Source organism: Anoplophora glabripennis, unplaced genomic scaffold, assembly GCF_000390285.2.
Source record: "Anoplophora glabripennis isolate ALB-LARVAE unplaced genomic scaffold, Agla_2.0 scaffold1, whole genome shotgun sequence".
NCBI classification, from domain to species: domain Eukaryota; kingdom Metazoa; phylum Arthropoda; class Insecta; order Coleoptera; family Cerambycidae; genus Anoplophora; species Anoplophora glabripennis.
This window is the reverse complement of record NW_019417028.1, coordinates 4856371-4878234: the sequence shown is the minus strand read 5'-3', so window position 1 is coordinate 4878234 and position 21864 is coordinate 4856371. Positions and strand designations below refer to the sequence as shown.

General features: G+C 37.2%; 1 protein-coding gene across 1 annotated transcript in view; it reads left to right on the top strand.

The window, feature by feature from the left end:
* LOC108908415 overlaps positions 1-20145 on the top strand; it is a 45077-nt gene extending 24932 nt beyond the window's left edge. The window contains exons 2-6 of the mRNA XM_018712480.1: positions 6185-6393; positions 8043-8178; positions 9698-9831; positions 14520-14718; positions 19879-20145. Coding sequence (XP_018567996.1) covers positions 6185-6393; positions 8043-8178; positions 9698-9831; positions 14520-14718; positions 19879-19958 — 758 coding nt within the window. The 3' untranslated portion in view covers positions 19959-20145. The remainder of the gene's footprint in view (positions 1-6184; positions 6394-8042; positions 8179-9697; positions 9832-14519; positions 14719-19878) is intronic.
* Positions 20146-21864: the final 1719 nt, after the last annotated feature.

The following is a 21864-nucleotide window of genomic DNA, read 5'->3' as shown; positions in this document are numbered from 1 at the left end:
GCCAGGCGTACTTACGGATTTCTTTTGTACACTTCTGTATTGATAAAAATGTTTTTAAATAATCAAGGAATATCTTTGTACTTTCATATAATATTCTGCAGCAGCGTCACAGTTAGGTTATTTAATCATAATTTCGTTAATTAGCTACTATTTTCATTTTTTAGTATTGAAATACTGAGGAAAATATATTTCTTTTGAAATATATTAAACAAAATTCATAATGATATTTTAAACAGCTTGTAATATGATTTTTTTTAATATTTGATAATGATGATAAATTTATTTAATATACAAGGGTTATTAGTACGTCGCGGAATGTAGGTACAGGTTTTGTTTTTGTATTTAGACTTGACTTCCAATTATAGGTTTAATAATTAAAGATAAAAAGACTTTAAAAAGAAATGTACGACTTTTCCTTTATTTCTTTTGACATCAAAATTTGCTGGCATAAAATATATATGTTTAAAGTGAAAAAATCATCAATCAATCAAAAATTAAAATTCATCCTTACTGAAATAACAAACAACGATTTTTATAACTAACCTTTACAACAACATAAGGAGAATACCTAAAAATGAAATAACATTAAAATACCTACAATTTTTATAAATTAACTTGCAAGTAATTGTGATGATACAGTTGAAAATATGTTTTAATTAACTATTTATTGCTTCAAAAACAAATTCAGAATTATCATACATTTCGTCCTGTATTTTTTCCTTCAATACTTGTAAATTTTGAGATCTTTAATAATATATTTTGTTGAAGTGTCCTCACAAAGATATGTCTAAAAGACTGAGATCGGGGCTGTTTTCTGGCCACCTAAGGTTTCTAATAATATTTTTTAGTGTTCGTTGACGGGATTCGTCATCCAAAATAAATTTGCCGATATTCCTGAAGAACTTTTGCACATTATTGTTATTTGAAGTTTAATTATGTTTTATTTTCGTCATCAAAATAACCCATTTTAATTTTTTGGGTTATTCTGATAATAATAATGATAAATCCCATGTATTTTTAAAAGAAGGTTCGTTTCTGTCGTTTTTGTTTGATTGTGTGCGAGAGAGATAGAGTTATAGTGTGCGATAGAGTGACTTTGTCCTCATAGAGGGCTTTTCTCTCTCTGTCTCTGTCTCTCTCTCTGCTGTCTTCAGGAGGCCATGAGTATGTCGAAAATAAATTTTGGAAACAAGAGGTGTGTGACGTCATAGAGTAAAAAGGCCGTATAACTTGGATACGGGGCGTTGAATGGAAAAAATACACCCCTGGTGTCCGTTCTGCTTTGAATGCAAAATGTCCGAAGTCCGTATGTCGAAAAACAAAAAAGTTTGTAAAAAATTGCAACAGCAGTCGAACGTATCATCTTATCTCTGTAGAACATCCTGAAACATATACAGGCCATTCATTCCGAAGAACATCGGCAACGTTACTCGCTAATACAGGAGTTGACTAGAGCATCCTGAAACATATACAGGCCATTCATTCCGAAGAACATCGGCAACGTTACTGGCTAATACAGGAGTTGATGTATTAGCAATCAAGATACATGGTGGATGGAAATCAGCGACAATTGCAGAAAGTTTAAGTAACAAAAATTAAATAGCCAACAGGATTCTTTACAATGACACTTCAATTCTAGGTTCTAGTAGTACGCCGCATCATGCTGTTTTAATGGATCAGTCAGATAATACAATTTTTGACAAGAATTATAGACAAACCATAACCCGTTATTAAAAAATTACCAGCGAAACTGTGTGTGCAGTTCTTTGCCCCTTGCACCATTAAATTCCGCTCCTAGCCTCACATTTAAATACAAAAATGGTTCTAAATTGACCCACATTCCGTGATCAAAGCGGTGCGGTTTCAACATTTCGCTTCTTTATATTTACGAGTACTTTGACGGCATTACAGCTCTCTCCCTTCGGCTCGCCCCTTTTTTGATATAAAATATAAAATGATAAACAAATTTTAATGAACGTTTCGCGTGCAACTCGCGCTGTCAGGAACACAACTATGGCTCCTATCAATTTACACAGTAACCCGATTAATTAATTATTACAATAACAAGCTATAACATTAATGGATATGACAATGTATGATAATACAAGTTATTAGTCTCAATTACGGGTCGGATAATTATAATTTATATTATTAAATGACGATATTGTAATGGAAACAATGCCGGGTAATTGGTGTGCGTTGGAAATGTTTGTAATAATATCTAAAAGGCTGGATTTTGTGCCAATAGTGCACAACAAACATAATAAAATAGTAACTGATATCATATATACATTATTTAAAAAGACAAAAATTAAAGTAAATCCCAAATAGGCAACATAATTTTGGAGTACCTCAAGGTTCAGCTTGGAAACCACTACTCTTCTCGACACTTATAAATAACCCAAACTTGATTAAACAGTTAACTAAATTGGATCACCCTGCTGTACACTGAATTCAGAAGCTAGTATACAGGGTGTGGCGTGTATAATCTATAAAAATTAAATTACAGCTTCCTGATAATCGGCTGTAGTTTAATTTTTATAGATTATACACGCCACACCCTGTATAAACAAGGGCGTGGGTGATCATTGAGAGCGAAATGATTAACAAACGCTTTCCCCTCAGTAACAATGCAGGGTGACTGTCCTTTACATACATCGAGATGCACGTAGCCTTCCCAAGCCGTTCTTTCGAGTCCCACTGGAAAAAACTTAACCCGGGGATCGGATTACATAAATTTCGGAAAGAAATTACGGCCTCGGTCCATTGCGAAATGTATTCAATCCGGAGAAATGTAGCCGACGTCGGAACTGATATGTCAATGGGGCACCGTCGACGCGGTAGTATATTTTATCTGATGGAGACCATTATTCCTACTCATTTGATCTAGATATCCCGCCAATTCGGAAATGTGCTCTAAAATGAGTTGTTTCTCTCCACCGACCAATCTACCTCTCGGTATCATTGATTACCACCTAGAATTATTGCTTTAAAACGCGTACATTGTTACCAACGGTGGTCATAATAACGAAGTCGTATATCAAGAAATTCAAAAAAGATTCTTCCAAATCTCATGCATATATTTAATTTTATCTGTATCAGTTTGTTCTTTATTTATTACTTCTTGATCCTAAATCCTTAACAAGGCAACCACATGGTTTATAGATGTACTGATGCAGTCTCGCTGTCGGGTCATGTGACTTCCGCTCAAGCACGTGATCTGCTACTTTATGTGTACGCAGTTCTCGCAAGAGCAAGAAGCCGATGCTCCTTATATGTATCTTCATTTAAAGTGTCCTTATTACTTTATGAAAGTCCTGCTTCAGTTATGATCAGAAACATGTACACTAATGCAAACAATTAAAGGGTTAAAAATATATGCAAAATAAGAATAATTCAAACAATTTGCTTAAAATGGGGGCAATGCGTTTTATTAGTGAAAGAGGATACCTTTATATTCCAGTTCCGTACAGAAAATAAATAAAGGCCATCAACAAACGACTCTTGGAGTTTTAACAACGGACCCGAAATGCCCCGGGATCACATTATGATAAAGATCTGGAAGATCCTTTGCTGCATCGCAGAAAAAGCCTATAAAAGGAACATAATCCTGGATTTTTTCTGAATTATCGACATGACCTGGGTGAGGACTCTTCAGGGCTAATGGTTGGGGACCGTTTGATCCTCTTCCGTAAGGAAAACTGCTTTTTACATGCATTTAATTGCTTTAAGTGTTACAAAATGTATAACCCTGACTAAATTTTAATAATCAACATCGACAGCCTCTAGACTTTTAATAAAACATTGAATTATTTATAAACGCGGCACTGTAAGTTAATATTTGCATTTACCTTCCCGTTATTTGTGTTTACCCCGATAGCGGCCTTGTTCGAAATATTCCCCAACAATTTCAGTTTTTTTTTCAGCGAAACATTAATTTAGTATTTATGAATGAAAAAGAAGTAAATGAAGGCGAAACGGGAAAGCCTCCCAGATGATAATAAACGCTGATTTCAGCAGGTCTTTATCAAATATTTGTTGAGCAACTTTTAATTCCGAATAAATTATTAAGGGATAAATTCGAGATCTCAGTAGGCCGCTGCGGTGTTGAGATGATTAATCGGTCTCATTTCGGTTTGATATCGACATGGCGTGAACCTCTTTTGTATTCTTTATTTAACAAAGTGCGATAATTTTTCATTAAACAGGACTGTTGAAAGGGAGCCGTTTGCGACGATTGTCTCTGTCAAAAATATAGACATTTTTTCTTCGGATGAAAAAACTTGCAAACTGTGCAAATGCGAGAACGAGTTTTTTTTAAGTCGATTCAGTTCCCTAAAATTTATTAAAAACTACTATATTCCTTTCAAGTCAATAAAAAAATTGTGAAGGAAGCGGCGGTATACCATTATTTTTATGCATATCCCCTTTATTACTACTAATATTATCAGTCTGGGGTAACACTGCACGCAATTTTCTCGCTTTTCATAAATCAAGCTTTGATGGTACTTTAATACGAGATGAAGACGGCTTCGATCTGACGAAAATTGAGGAAAGAAGATTATGAATCGCCTCATAGGCTCTTATTTTAGGAAACCAATTACGCGGAATTACGCTTAAGAATTAATTGGGAGGCGGGATATTTGCCTGCTCAAATTTCGTAATTTTCCAAATAGAAATGATTTATTTCATATGAGGTGGAATTATGTCTATCAATATTTTCCTCTTCCTGTTTATTTATCGGGAAATAAGATACCATTCAAAAGAAAATTCTGCTCAACGATGCGATGCTCCTGTGGCATTTCGCAGGCATTCGCCGTAGATTAAATTATCAACAGTTTAATTGTCATTACATATGTACCATTTGTAATCTTTACCTCTTACTTGATTTAGAGTTTGTCTGATCGCAACAACAAGCTAGATTTCAGACACCATTGACAAAAGATATAAATAACGAAACACTATTTTATAATGAAGCAAAATAACACTGTTATGTCGAGGGAGAGGTGTAAAACATTAAAAACCTTAAATTATATCTTCATTTCATTAAATTTCATGTAGAACTAAGGTCTGGTGAAGCAGCTGGTCATTAAAGCACACCAAATTAGAATAAAAATTAAAGATTAAGTAAACCTTTCAAGTCTAGACATATTTTTCTGCTCGTGGCCTAGTTTAATGGACATATTTCCGCCACGAGTCTTAAAGTATACGACGAAAGTCTTCTTGGGGGAGAAATACTTATTGGCACTCGACTAGAAACTTGCATCTGTTAATTGCCTCACTAAAACGCTCCGAATTCGTTTAGAGGCCAAAGACCCTGGACCGGCTCAACGCAAGAAGCATAACGAATGCTCCCGTGCACTCCAGTAAGTTTATTATCCCTTATTAAAATTTTAATAATGCGCAAGCGGAATTGGCGCTCTTAAAACTATATAATCCGTTGAAATACTGGCGAGGAGGATAAAAAGGGATCGTTGTTTTATAACCGTGTGATAAATTTTATCATCACCGAGGGCGATTACCTCCATCGAGAAGGTTAGGTCCTAAAAGTTTCAAGTCGCTATAACTTCCGAAATATTAGAGGAATTTACGGTTGTCCTTTGTCGACGCACTTTACCGCCGCCGAATTTACAACGTGATTAAGATCAAGTAGGCGACCGCTCCTGACGACGCTCGACTTGTCAGCGAAGCGTGAGCTTTCTATTACGCGTACAACTGCCAGAACTGTCATTTACAATCGTAATAACAACACCACAGACAGTGACGTAACCAAACAATGGCTCATCAAATGTGAGCCCTTGACATCTCGATGTTAATGACAAAAATCATTTTTAACAGAATATTTTGTTGTTCCTTTTCTAATTGCTCGCCGGAAGCGATCTAAGGAAATTGTAAAAGTTTCTGTAACAACTTCTGTACAACTTTATACATTCCGGGTAACATAAAATTCAACCGACTAAGTGAATATTCGGGGTAAGATAATTATTGTTGGTCTGTTTGGAAAAGACGTTCCCAATCTCGCATCGTACACACGAGTTGATGGAATGTTTATGCAGCAAACAGTACTCGAGGGAAGGGCGCGTTTTTTATTAAGGGAAAGTTTTTTTAAAGCTTTTTAATTAATGAAACTTCCAACTCAATTATCGCCATGCATAATTCATCGATGAAAAAAAATTTGTTACAGAGATCCACTGCCTGAAGGATGTGGACTTGAACATCGAACCCAAGGTAGTGGAAAAGGGAGGCGAGAGCATCCTGACTTGCAAGTACGACCTGGAGGACGCGCCCCTGTACACCGTGAAGTGGTACAGGGGGCACCACGAGTTCTATCGCTACACGCCTAAGGAGCACCCCAGTACGAAGATATTCGCCTTTGAGGGGATACACGTAGATGTGAGTAGTATTTAATTTGTCCGAAAGTAGTTTTTTATGGTGCGGCGGCCATCGCGACGACCGGGTCTAATCCCCCTGGAATTTTTACAGATTAGCCTTTTAGAAGTTAATTACTAAGTGTCTAGTTAGTTTCAAGATTATATTGTAGGGGATAAAACGAACAAAAACTGAAAATATATACTATAGGGAACATGTAATCCAGAAAAAATTTGCTTGCCCTCTCTCACATCCACCTCACAACAGATCAGCCCTGGTCTATAAGTAAAGACAAAGAAAGTAACTTAAATTTTTCCCTTATTAACATTATAAGCTTTCAAAATAATAAATAAGATCCACTTCTTATTTGTGGAAGGGCGAAATGGGCGGTGACTATTAGACGCTTTCATTATAGCCATCTTTCTCTATCGCACGGATTTCTATGACTTTCTTTATCGCTCTCACGTAACGGCCGATGAACCATGGGGACTTTCCGACCCTGTATATTCCAAACAATACATAATCATTCTACGGAAAAGTACATCAGTTTTATATTTTAAATTGCTCTGATTACTCGAGAGCGATCCAGATTAAAAATGAAAATGTTCCCGAAACGCAATATCGAAGAACGATGGGATGGAACGAATTTCGTAGCTCATCATTTGGAAAAGACAAAGCTCCCGCTGTTTGCCTGTAAATAAATGTCTGTATCGCACCCTAGCTGTTTATAACACCATTCTAAAACGTGAGGATTTAGGGGGGACTTTATCCTAACAAAGTTGTTAGCTGGAAGCGTATGGTGCTTATTAGAAAAGCACGGCAATCATTCACAGATAAAGCCTAGCTGAAATTGGCCTGTATAGGACGCGTCTTCTTGTTTTAGGTCGGGAGAATACCAAGTGTTATGATATTCTGATAAATAAACTCGAGATGAAACCAAAATTTTGAATTTTGAGATAATCACATAAAGTAAATAGAGAGAACTGACACAACAGAGATGTGGAATACTGAGAATATGAAAATGAAGGATACAATATAGATATAGAATAAGTTTATAGCATAATAAGACAAAATCGTTAAAAGAAAATTATAGAATTGTTAAAAGTAATTTGCAGTGCAGTGAAAAGATGCAACAGCAGTTTACGTTCGAGCAATTTCTACCAAGTGGAAGGCGAGAGCTTGTGTGAATTACAACAACGGAATGCGTTATGAAACCAGTATTACTTTACATCTTCAAAATTCAAAGAAGTCGACTTCAAAATTATATATAAATTTTTGTTGGCGCCCAATAAGTAAAATTTAACAAAAACAAAATTCCAAATAAAAACAACACACGCAACAAAAATATAACACAAGGAACGGTTTTTTTACCGCGAATCGCAGGTTTTGTCTCGGTTTTTGCATGTCAAAGATAATGTTTACAAACAAAATTTATAGTTTGCAACATACCACTGTTCTTTTTACCACGGATTATGAATATCTATAATTTGCGAAAACTTCTGTTCCTTTTCGAAGCAAGGGGGCGAAATACAACGCGCAGGGGCATTACCAGCTGCGTTAAATTAACAAACTTCAAATCCGGAAACGTGGGGCGCTTATTAGCGAGGCCGCTGCAATCATTTACAGATAATACCCGCCGTAGCCGGCCGATGTTAACATGAATCAAATTTTAGTTAAAGCAATCCAACGAGCACCAGGTGGTCCTGAGGGAAGTCGGTTTCAATCTCTCGGGCCAGTTCAGCTGCGAGGTGACCACAGATAGCCCGCTCTTCACCACCGCCACGGTCTACAAGAATATGTTGGTAGTTGGTAAGTGTCGGTTTTGTCCGTCCTAATTTCGGCCTCGGTTTCGGGAAGGGTCTTTTTGCAGTAATTGGAATTGTTAGACTTCGGTTATAACATTTGTTCCGACGTGGGGGTTGGAGAACCGACCCCGTCGATAAAAAAGGTCGCTACGTGCTTTAAACGTCAGCTCAATGCAAACCTGGCAGATTATTTCAAGTTAAAAAAAAATATTTAAACTTAAATTATATAATTTTCATCGTGTGCCCAAGAAAATTAGAGCCAGTTGTTGATTTTTACAAATAGAACAACTAGGAGGCTGCGTTTCTAAATAAATTATTGGCAACGCCAGAGCCATCTATTGTTTTCCATGAGCTAATGATGTGTTTTATGTCAGGATATTTCTAACAGATGGCTCTTTAGTTGTAGCTTAATTGCAGTGGCCTTTTTTTAACCGTTAAGTGGTGACATGACACATCAGATCTGACATTTAACAATACTTTCTGGCAAATTAGATATAAAAAAAGTATTAAGAATTATTACAAGTTTTAAATATTTAGTATTCAATGGGTATTTGTGACTATTGTTTAAAGTGTTTAGTTTGTGAATTTCACTGTTAATGACCTTTGACATTGATCTAGTTTAAGTGAACTACATTTTTTATAAAACCACAGTACTTAGTTTAATTAGGCGATTTTAAAAATAATAATCTATACTACACCGGTGTTTCATTTACCTGAGATATTAGTTAATCTCACTAAATTCAATAATCAGTTTTCGAAATACTTGAGATTATCTGAGATTTTATATACATAAGATACACCTTACCACCGTAATTGATTTAGGATTAAATATTTACCCACAATAACCAGACGCAAACTTTTTTAAAACATACATTGGTGGATTGGTCAAATTACTATATTTGGAAACGCTTAATAATAAAAAAAATAGTATTTTTTTTATTTACAGGAAATCTGTGTTAATCCGTATCGACAAAATCAATTTGTTTTGATCCTGTTGCGAACTGGCATTAATGTCTTGTAAAAAAAAATGGAATATGGAAAAGGGTCGAAAGCTAGAATTAATACGTGTGGACATTTAAACCCCCCCGTAATCTGTATTTTCATACGCGTGATCGATATTTTAATAATGGGGTGCTTAAAAAACGTTTTCTCAATTTTTTTGACATTTACCTGAAATTATTAAATCCGTATTTTCCCTTTCGTCCGCCGACGGACCATTGAACAGCCCGAATCGATAGAATTGCGGGTAAATCCTTAAATCTGTACATTGAACGCGTTGAATAACAATTTTTTACGTACCGAGAATTTACATTTAAATTGCTAGCCTTCGGATGCTGCCGGGAGTAAAAAGGTAGGCGAAAAAGTTACTTTGAAAAAGTCTTCGCGATATCAACCATGCTTTGATGAATTTACTGGACACTTAAAAAAAACTAACAATTCCAACTTACTTAAAAAAGTGTATTACGAAACTACCTCTACTGTCAAACATTACAGTTGCTACCTAACTTTTTTTTTTCTTGTAGTGTTACCAAGCAGTTCCGCCAGGCTCATAACCGACAGGAACAACTACGACATCGGAGACATCCTGAGAGCAAACTGCACTTCTCCGCCCTCTAGGCCACCTGCGACCCTCACCTTCATTTTGAATAATATTGTGGTGAGTGAAGTGGTATCCTCTCGACTTTGTTTCAGGGGTAGTGCAGAATGGCAATTTTAATACCACGGGCTGTTATTAGATAGATAGGGCGTTATTAGATTTAGTAGGTGCACTTCAGCGGGATGGGTTTTTAGCATAATTTAACGACGACCCGTCGTCCTCGAGTTGGTATAGTAATTTCATTTTTAGTAGGTCAAATAATTACCTACTTTGCACATAAAGTGCTTGGAAACAGTTCAACAAGCTTTGACTCTTGGCATTAGCAGTATAGCCTAAAAATATCCGCATTGCGATGCATCTGCCGCATTTGTTGACGTTCGCCGTAAACATATTGTCTGTTAACATTTTGTCCTGTCCCTTATAATTTTGTTATTTGTAAGTTTGTTTGCTTTTTCTCCTTTTACATCTTTTACATTTAATTCCTTTCTCTTTTTCACTTTCCATTAACGATTAAAAAAATGTAGTCACTAGTGATTGAAATTTAATGCAAGTCACGAAAAACCAGCCTGTAAACACCAACAGAACTGTACCCGTTGGACAAAAATATTTATTATAAAATCAGTTTACGCAAATACTCCCTGGATAAAGACCCAAGCTGCCTCTAACTTGAATTTACAACAGGCATATCCATAGCAACACTATCCCGCACCAATTTACAAGGGTCGTGGGTGTACGGCAAACTACCCCACGATATTATCGCGTAACCCATCGACATTCCGACCCTTACATATCTTACATAACAGAGAGGTAACTTACTCGAACTCACCAAAGCGAAGTCACAAGGCCGTAATGGTTCGACGTACGACTTTGAATACGGGCGCAATTTTATGTTGAGACATTCCGCACATGCCGGGAGCTCACGGGAAGCGGGAATAAGAGGTAAAACTGGTTAGTTTCCCGCGAGACGACGTGTCGTCGCTGTTGTTGCACAAGAAGAACTTGCGTTACTTGTTTTTCGAGCGTCAGTTTCGTTGCTGCCCTGCTGCCACGCCTGACTTGAGTTCGATGGACTTGGTCGCTGATGACGAGCATTGTCGTAAAATATCTTCCTCGCACTTACACACCTTGCCATTTTTCTTGTCCACAAACTTCATATGTTGGGCGCCTATGTTGGGCGCCTCGCAGTTTTTGAACGTTGTGTCTTGTTTTGAATTTTAAAATAATATAACGTAAATTGACCTAGTTACTGCATTTGATCAGTTGATTAAGTACGGCGATGTAAGGTCGGACCATGTTTCGCGTAATAACTTTTGATCGATTTTCCGGAACACGGAAAAAATATTTTCAAAAACATCCTGCCTAGCAGATTATTTATTAAAAAAATATCTCCTTAGTGGAGATTAGGAAACAGCGTACCGTTTTATAGCTGAGATTACTCGACGTTTATATTTTGAAGTAAATTCTGCGTTAAACAAGAAATAAAGGCAGTCGGTTCCCGTGAAGTATGTTTCTTTCTCATATTCGGTGCTTCGCGAATACGTACGTAGGTGCAGAGATTTAATAGTGCTTAAACGATCCAGGGCCTGCTTTATACACGGAACAAAACATATAGCTTGCTAGATCCGGAATATACGCTTTCGTTTCGCCTGTAAAACTACCTCATATACTCCCTTTATTCGGACAGGAATTGCACCGAGCACGGAAAATATCGCCTTCCGTTTTATCATCATGATCATAGCGGCAGTTGCATATTTAAAAGATAAATGAACAATTGTTAGACGGTGAATTGCCTGAAATACAGGTAAAAGTTAATGAAATGAATGACATCAACAGTAATCAGTGTGACCTCATCCTGTTGTTTTTATTGTTTCCCAAACTGTGCTCCTGTTACATATTGTAAAGCAGCAGCAGTGGAAGTATTTAGATGATTAGAAAGTGATTGTTAGTGTGTTTTCTGGTTGGTGAATAATTTTTTGTGCAATATTTGTTTACATTAAATTTACCATAAATTCTTATAATATTTTGTCAGAAAGCCAGGCAAAAGAGCTGCAAATAATGTAAAAATTTTCAGATAAAATAATTAAGTTATTAGAGAGCTACCTTCTAAATAGAATGTAATTTGCTTAAACTGATCCTGGACAATTAGTTGAGAAGTATATATGATACTGTGAGGCATACCACAGGGATCAACCCTTGGCCTCCTTCTATTTAATATCTATATTGTAATTTGATCAGCTGTACATCTATACCGATGACACAACATTATACTAGGCATTCTCATATACATATACAGCATGTTTCTAAACAAACGATACAGATCATTTCAAATAAAGCACGCGCTTTCTGTTAAATCAAACCAACTCTTTCTGTGTCGGCGAAAATACGGTACATTCTCATCGGCTGTAGAAGTTGATAGAAGTTGCCCCCCTGAAATATAATAAAATCTAAAGGACCGGCAGGCCTCGTGCGACTCCTTCGCGAACCTTTCACGGCCTACTACGGCACAATGGTTGCTCAGTCCCAGAAATACAAGTACAATATATTTCAAGGGACGACGCGGCCTCCTGATATAATATATTGTTCAGCCAACAAAAGGGGGACGCAATAAGAAGAGAATAAAGACATATTTTCATAAAATTACTTTGCGAAATGGCTGGTAAATGTTGACAATTTGTTTTATCGCGGAGTGCGGGCCCTGTTTCTAAAAGACTTTCATGTTGTCGGTGCGAATAAGTGTCAAGTGTGTGGAATAATTGCAGCCGTCTACAGACTTGCCTGTTCGCGACCGCAATTGCCTTTTGGAAGGATGGATGTGTTTTCTATGTCATATATACCGCGAATAACCTCTTAAATGACAGATAAAATAAAAATATCACAAACATGTTCGCTTGGAAATAACTTAGGATAATATCTCACAGGTACATGTTTATACAGTGTACTGTAATGTATTTCCTCTTCGTGATGATACGACAAAGAACAGCTGGGTCTCATTCAACTTTGCGCATGTTTTGAACAAATTTCACATTACATACGCATTGTTACTACGAAATCAGAAGAGGTTTCAGAATGAATCCCTGTGTAACTCCCGAAGTTCTGTGCGTGTTTGTGTAGAAACTCCGAGTGCAAGTTCCTCTGCTGGTCTTGCAATTTCTACGTTTCCATTTTCATTTATCATTAGTGGGAGTGTGTTATCCGAAAAACGCGACGACTTAGCTGGCGTTAACACGCCACTAGATGGAATTAACAAACACGAAATTCGACGTTCTAATAAAGCCGTAAATTTAATTTCGATCATGCCAGCAAGATAAATTCTGTTATAAAGTAGAATTACGAAGGAAAGTAAAATATATGACGATAATCTCATTCCCAAACTTTCGGGGCACTTTATTCAATTTCTGGCTAATGCCTACGAGGGCGTAAAAACAGTTGTTAGGTATTTTCAAGTTGAGAAAGCCGGTTCGAGGCGTACTCTAGTGACCGCCGTAGGAGGTCGAGCATTAGGAGGATTTGCCGATTGTCTTTTGTTGCGGACTTCCAGTATCACCCCTTGGTTTTGTTCGGAATTCTCGGGCATATTTGAGAAGACCAAAGTGAGTTGTAACTCATGCAAAGTGACCTAAAATAATACATTGCAGTGAATTATTATGCGATAGTTGTTCCAAGTCTATGCAATTTTTTATAAATCCGTTGATACGATTAGAGAATACTTCAGTTAGTTTTATTTTGATAATTAGATATTGCCTTAAATGATTTTGTTTATAAAGTATAAAATCCAAAATAAAAAGTTGATGATGATTATGAGGATAATCGTGAGGCTAATGAGGATAAGATAATGATGGTGATGATGATGATGATGACGAGGATGATGACGATGATGAAGACGATGAGGAAGACGAAAATTACTTTTCCACTGCGACCAACCATAGTCTATTGTAGATTTCCATGTCATACTTACACGTACATGGGCTACAGTCTCGTTTTCCTCCTGACAATCTAAATTGACTGTCATCTACCAACCCAATATTAGTTAAATGTCTCCTGAATTTATAATATCATTTTATTGTCCTTCAACAACTAATTTAGTGATCATTCTAAGCTCGAATGAAGATATTTATTGTGATAGCTTCTTATTATAACAATTTTTTTGGCAGAAAGCAATCTGCTATTTACTATTCGGTATACAACTCCCAATCGATCGTCCTTCTACACCTAAAACCCCCCTGAAATATGCAGGGGCTTCCCCTGAATAATTTCCAGCGCGCGACGTTCGATAATAAACCAGACCACCATAATTCTCAAATATTAAACTATCAATTTCACTTGTTGCCGCGGCTTCATCCAACTTTAAGCACGGCAGGGAGGATACTGAAATTGCCGCTCATTTGGCAGTCCCCATTTTTCCTCAGGTGAGTGAAAAATGTGTCGCCGAGATGCGTCTCGAGAGAGTCGCTTCTCGAGTAAGTCGAGACGACCCTGGGAGGTAATAATTTCGATGGAAACGGAAGATTGTTCGTTTTAAATTCAGAAAGGGGGGTATTAGTTCCCGACCGGGATGGAATATCGCGAAAGACGAGAGACGTCATTTAAATAGCGGTATTTTTGACATGAGACTAAAAACGGGGTGTCTAGATATCAATCCAGGATGGTTCTGAGTATAACAGTTGTTTTTTAATAATATCTACCTTGCGTTATTAGTTATCCCACTTCTGATTCCTGTGTATTATGCTTAACATATGTGTATTCTTCAGGTTTGCGAGAAGTGCGTCACCAGAAAACATGCCGCAGGTGAACTATCCTGGAGCGAATCCTCTTTGGAATTGCCCTTGTTCCCCTCTCACTTCAACAACGGCAGGCTGACCCTCAAGTGCGTCGCCAAGATCGGAGAATTCTATGAACAGGACTCGGAGATAACATTCGACAACGCCAAAGACCCGATACCAGCTCGAGGTAAGCTCAATTTCAACGTCATATGACTGTATACATCAAAATAAACCAAAAACATTTATGTCATAACTATTTTGGAGAAAAAAGTTATGACAAAGTTTCACTTAATTACACCTCATCACCAATTTAAAAAAAATTGAAATTTAACTGTGGAAAGCGACGATTTCCCACGATGATCAGAAGTGGGATATGTCACCAAAGCACTTGACGTAGAACCGGCTAACCGACAACCGACGGGCCAGCCTTTCTTGCACCGCTCTTGGCTTCAACCCTTCTTAATGGGGCGGACGGGGTGTTTTTTCCCTCTGGCTCTTATTAATCTTCCGGCTTTTGTGCTGTTCGGCACGAGAGCCGATTAATTACCGAGCTATAATTTTTATCCGCTGCGAAACGGGTCCCAGAAATTGCTAAATAAATAAACACCGGACGAACAAATGGATCCGGATACTTTTTTAATTACTTGATATTTCTCCGCGCTTATCTGGTCGCAAATCGGGCCGGCACGAGATGGATAATATTCGAAATATAACAAAAGAAATAGTTTATCTGAGAAACAAAACTACTCAAAATAAAAGAATCAAAATAAACATGTATTTACAATTAAATTTCTTCACATAAATTCTGGCGCCGAACGTGGGGCTAGACAAAATACAGATCATAATCAAAATAGAAACAAAATTCTATACTTTATAAGAAATAATTTTTTCCTTACATATTACACAAGATATGTCAGCACCCTGAAACGAATTTTTCTTGATATAAAACCACTATTAAATACCATTTTCCACGGAATAGACTTTTATTGAAAAATCACTGCGGCAATAAAGCGCAATAAAGTATGAAAATATTAAATTCTATCCATTTGGAGAGACTTTAAAACATAACAGCCGTCATAACGACATCATAATATCTGCATAGATATTACCCCGGCGTAATCAATACCGATATTTATCCCGATTCTCGTTTTATTGGGGCCTTAAGTAGACGTCTTTTATGAGCCAGCGAAGGATTTTGATAAATGTCGGGCGTTACACGGTTTATATTACGTCTGTTATGCCAATGTCGGTAATATTCACATAAATCTTATCATTAGCTTCATAAATTACCTCACCGAAGTTCCCTTTGCACTTTCTTAGTCTTTTACGCGTACTTTCCTTGCTGGGAAAGTTACGTTAGAAAATTTTCGAAACATCGGTAAATTTTGAACTAAAATAAAGTAACAGTTCTAAAGATAAAGAATCGGATGCTAGGGTGGAATTTCCGACCATATCAGCATTTTTGTTGTTTCCTCGTGAAGGATAATCAGAAGGTCGCAGGATAGGATTAGTCGATGGAGGTCCTGTATCAGGAATACATAACAATTTATTTGCAAATTCTGTGCCTCCACTGAGACATCGGGGCGAAGAGATGAAAAAGAACCGGAAAATAAATGAAATTTCGTTAAAAAAAAGGAGGATGTACATGGTGATCTAAAGAAACTATTCGAAAGTTTGGTAAAATTTTCAATAGTGACAAACATATAAATGTAACAGACAAATTTGAATTTCCCTTTTAAACTCAGTAAGATAAGGAAGTACTGTAGTTACAATATAATTGATATTTACATCTTTTTTCATTAGTACATCTTTCGAGAAGTAGCAAACGAAGTTGGAGTTGCATCCTGACGTGTTACAATCTACACTAGTATCATTTGTAACAATCTGAGTAATTTTTGTTACAATCGACACTGGTTTTCCTTACACCTTCTAGGTCTTGTTTAATGATATATATATTAAAAATTGAAATAATAAGTATTTATTCACTACAAATTTAAATATGTTGTCAACTCGTCATTATAAGACAAGTAGTAACTTTGTTACAATATAATTCAAAATGTAACTACAACGTTTGTCATATGATTTCGATGTCATAACTATTAAAGTATTAGGCTACTGAATGTGTGTAAAATATGTATGATGTACTGGTTACTTCGATTTTGCTTGTTTTTTTCAACTTTGTTAAATAGAAGAAGATGATATCCAATGGTTTCGATTGTAATAAGCGCATTGGTGTAGATTGTAACAAGTTAGAGTTAGCATCTACATTTAAATTATTGGCAAAGATACATCCTATTGATTATTCATATTGTTGACAACTGAAATTATTAAACCTCTGTTCAGGTGAAAAGGATTGGATATATCATGTGACGTTACACCGGTTTAAAAAAAAACAATTGAAAACTGATATAACACCTAAAAATTAGTTGCAGTGTTTGAGAAACTATTTTATTTGAACTAACTGTGGAATTTATTTGAAAATTCTCTTCGCACTTTAGGTTCCAAAATGGCCGGTATAATTTTTGTTACAATCGACAATTTCTCGGCTTTGTTAAACGATATTTTTGTTTACTGAATTCAATGTAAACATAGTACAAACACGAGTACAGTGCACAGTGTACACATCTTCATTAAAAAACAACTTTTCAATAAAAAATATTTTCACGGGCCGTTTTCGCGGACCACCCTGTACAAGAAGCGAGAATTCCCACCTCGCCCGGGAGACCGGAGTAATTCGCTAGCGTCAGGTTAACTGTATTTTATTCTCAATCTCTAAAACAATGGAACGCGGCCCGCCCTAGCGCGGACAAACCGGCGTTGCCCGAATTTTGATAAGAATATTGTGTATTATGTAATTCTTCCAAGTCCGGGACAATGTACTTTTGTGTACAGCGGTTCGGAAAGAAAATGAATATTTAGATGTCTGGGGGCCAAATTTATCATCCAGATAAAACAGTTGTCAGCCGTTCGCCCTACCGACTCAGGGGGGCTTGTAGTGAATAAATAATTGCATTAGTTCGGCTCGTTCGAACAATACGGTACATTCGGGGGGCGAGGGGGAAAGCGAGCGCTGCCTGCGGCGCGCTTTGTAACGCGCGCTATCAACTAGTTCCAACAAATAGGCCGATTTTTATCGCCGCTTACCTTTGATATCCGATGAACGATACGCGCGCGCGTTCTAACACCCGATGAACGGTACTTGAACAGCGGTTCCCAAAATGTTTTAGTTACGTATCGGTCAGTCAGGCTTAAGAAAGTAGGCATTATATCAGGGTCATTGACCTTTGGCCTTTTTTTCCCTTCATGTGACTTCTGACATCAACGATGAATCATGTGTACCGCCTTCCGCACCCTACCCTCGCTCCGTACAGCAGTTCCCAAACTGTTTCAGTCACACGCGAGCACTTGAAACTACCAACCCGTTTAGGATCACCCGGTACGTATTCCGAATTTTCTCCCCGTAAGTTATGACTTTCTTCCCCGGGAACGAGCCGAGAATTGAAACCGGCAGTCACAAAGAGCCCCTCATCTTTAAAAGAAGGCACGTCCGGATATGAAGCGGAACCCGGAATTCCCGACGCCAGGTAATACACATATCCCAGATTGCTCCCCTCCCGGGGGGCACACTTGTTATTTCGCGCCGGGCGCAATCAATTTCTCGATCGATTTTATTTAATTAGAAAGCGGGCCCGACGCAAATTTAACACAACGGGTGATATATTGCTTTCTTATCTGCCGTCTACCGTCAAACGCAGGTCGGGATTCGAGCGGCGGGAGGGTACATTAATTCAAGCACCTATTCTCTCTCCAGAAAACGTTTCGAATGATGATCGAGCCATTGTCTTTCCCGCGCTTCGTAAGTAACCTGTTCCCGTCAGTACACACTTCAGTAATTTATTTACTTTCCTTTCCGAGCGTTTTACGCCACGGCGCTCTGCGGACGCGTCCATAGGCGCTACAGAGCGTTTAAAATGAAATGAAAATAGTACACTAGCAACCCATTACCACCTAGAACGCAAAGCCTCAACGTTCGGCATGTGACGTCACTTCAATGGTGTTATGTCATCCTCTACAGCACTAAAACGAGCTCTACCGCCCAAATTAAAAAGTTTTCTTCACCTGACCTTGATCCTAATTAGGCAACCACCATAACATAAAATAGTAACGTTTGTGGTATATAGAAAGATATTGAAATAAAGATCATGCAGGTTATGCGAATGATTTTAAGGTATACTATTGGGTAACACACGTAACAATATTTAAACTCGCATTTTTCGATATAATTGATTGTTATTGCCGAAATAGTTTAATTAAATCAACAATAAAACGCGCTGGCTTATACTGACGATAGTGACGCCACTAAATGATGACGTAACTGTTATGAGGCTTTACCTTATAGGTGGTAATAATGTACCAACTGCTTTCTGGACTGTGAAACGACACGGACGCTATTGAATTTGCTTGCAACAGACCAACATCAATTTATTTTATTGAATCCGGACTGTCTGTGAACGTAACCTCAAAAAAACAACTGGTAAACTGAGCCCTACAAACAAATCAAGAGGTAGCGGACAGAAAACAATGACGCAGAGTTGTCAGATCATATGTTTACTGTCAAGAGGTCACACTACCGAGCAGGAAACTTTAAATTGGTTTTTTCCGGAGGGTATTCGATAGTTCTTTGTAGTTTTTTCTAGGAAAGTTCGCAACTGCTATAAATCTTGCAAAGTTTTAATAAAGTCTGTTTAATTTTAGCGGGGCTTCCGTGGCAAATTCTCGCCTTTCCAATAGATAAAATTCTAAAGTTTCACCTGCAAAAGTAAGCGCAAGAAGTCTTGTAATTATTTTTTTTAATTAAATGCAATGCAAGGCGCTCTTCGATTACTTCTTTAATTAACTAAATAAGAAACGATGCTTTTAGTTTGTGTTTATTTTTCGTTGAAAACTACAAGGAGATCAAGTAACTTGACTTGCCCAGTATATACTTCATTGTAAATCCTAAACATTTATTATATTCATTGACGCATCAATTTCAAACACCTGCAGGATGTTGCTCACGAATTGTGTTTGTGGCATTGTTGATGACATACACTAGTTCTTGCTCGTGTAACTTTTTTAATTGACGACATCGTCAAAATAAATTATGGACCACCCAAACACCGCGCGTTATTAATTTGTTAGATCTCAGACTTTCAGCTACTTTCAGCGCTGAAAACGCAGCACGTGTGTCCTGAAAGAGCTCGAGGGTTACGTGACTGATTCCGGCGAACCGCTTAGAATTTTTAATGCGAATTCTCTTATGCGTCCCGTGTTTGCGTTCTCCCCATTAATTTCATTTTCTTTGCAGTGACCCAGAGCTCGGCGCAGCGGCGGCGCGGCGGGGAGTTCCTCGCAGGGATCCTCGCCTGGTGTATCCTGTTGCTGTAAGATGGAGTGGGGATTCGTTCGGGGTGGGGTGTTTTGTTCGTTATTTTTATACACTTGGACAACTAAATGAATGTGATGAAAAATTGCTGCAATTAGTGATTTAGATATAAATGACATATTTTGTATGGTTTAATAAATTATCATTGTTTTGTACGTCGATCGTTCTGAATAAAGGTTTTGTTTTAGAGTGGGTTGTATCATTTACGCCTAGTGCCTATTGAAAGCCAAAAAGATGAACGAATAGATAGTTAGAGCCAAAAAAAAATACATAAAACAATTTACAGCTTTTTCTCCATCTATTTATTACATGTAAAAAATTATGAAACAAAAGTATTTTGAACAGACTTGAATAGATTGACATACAAACAAAAAAAAATAATTTTTATTGATAATAAAATTACCACTATTGTCAACTGTAGTGGTCTACTGAATTGTCTTAAAGTAATTAATCTTATAATTGCTTAATCGTTAATAAAATTTTCAAATAACAGCGGTCCTAAGTCTGTACCCTGAGGTACACTAATTAAATATTGAAGATTATTCATTAAAATCTCGTCATAAGTAAATACCGAAAATAATCATAATGTACCTCTTTCCTTACTTCAACAATTGGTCCAAAAGTCGAAGAGTTATGTGAAGGAGGGGATTGTTTATCATTATTCAGTACCCAGGAACAAAAGGTAAGTTCAAATTAAGAGATCGCCCAACAACTTCTATCAATGTTTTTACCCTCATCTTGATATACTAGAGTTGTGTTCACACGTTAGGAATAAAATGTAGTATAATCATCTACATCTAGTAAGTAGACGTTTGTGGTTTGTTTAAAAGTGCGATAACCATGTTTATTCCATTGTTTTTGTCCTAGTAACATATAAAAACGATTAGATTATAAAGTAACACTATCGCCCTTGGTTGATAACAAAGCTCAATGGTGATAAAATGATCCTTAAATACCAAAACAAGTTGGTAAAGTGCTCTTTTACGCTCAATCGCTTATTAACAAAAACTGTAACTTACAGCTGGATACTTTACGTCTACGAGTGGGAACAGAAAAATTATCAATTGGATGAAAATGTTGCTCTAACACCTTACAGAAGTAACATATAAAACCAGTGATAAAGTGCACATCAGCTGTGGTCGATAATAAACTATGTGGCGATAAAGTGGCACTTCACGAACCGAAAACATGTTTGTAAAGTGCAGTCGCTTATAAAATCATTTGCTGGTGATTTAACAAAAGATTGATAGTAGAAAACGGTATATTGCGGTTTGAAACTTCACAATAAGTCTTGTTTTATCCATTTTTGTTACTGACATTTTAAGCGATTGCACATCAGTATATAGAAATTCGAATACTAAGTTGCTAAAACCCGACTGACTTTATCGCTAGCTAGTAGCAGATAACGACTGTTTTAAGGTAACACTATCACCTTTGGACGATAAGAGCTCAATGGCGATAAAGTGCACTTTTACGCCACGTCGTATATAAAAACCTCTGCTAATTAATTTTGTAAAGAAAGGAAGCTGAAAACAGGATGTTAAACTTTTGCTGAGATTTCTAAGGTAGAGATATAGAGGTCGTGGTCGATAAAAGAGTTCGGTGGCGATAAAGTGATACTTGTCGCACCGAAAACATATCCGTAAAGTGCACTATTACGCCCGATCGTGTATAATAATATTTGCAGACGCTTTTACAGATAACGACCGGTAAAAACAGTACATTGGAATCGGGAACCGTGCGCTACATCCTGTTATATCCATTTTTCAGTGATTCCTGCTGACGTTTTATAAGGTTGCACATCAATAAATGGAAATTCGGATATTGAGTTGTTAAAACCCCGACTGGCAGCGCTTCTCTCCGGGTGATAAATGGGTCGGGGAATTTGCATTCGACGCCTAGATGCGT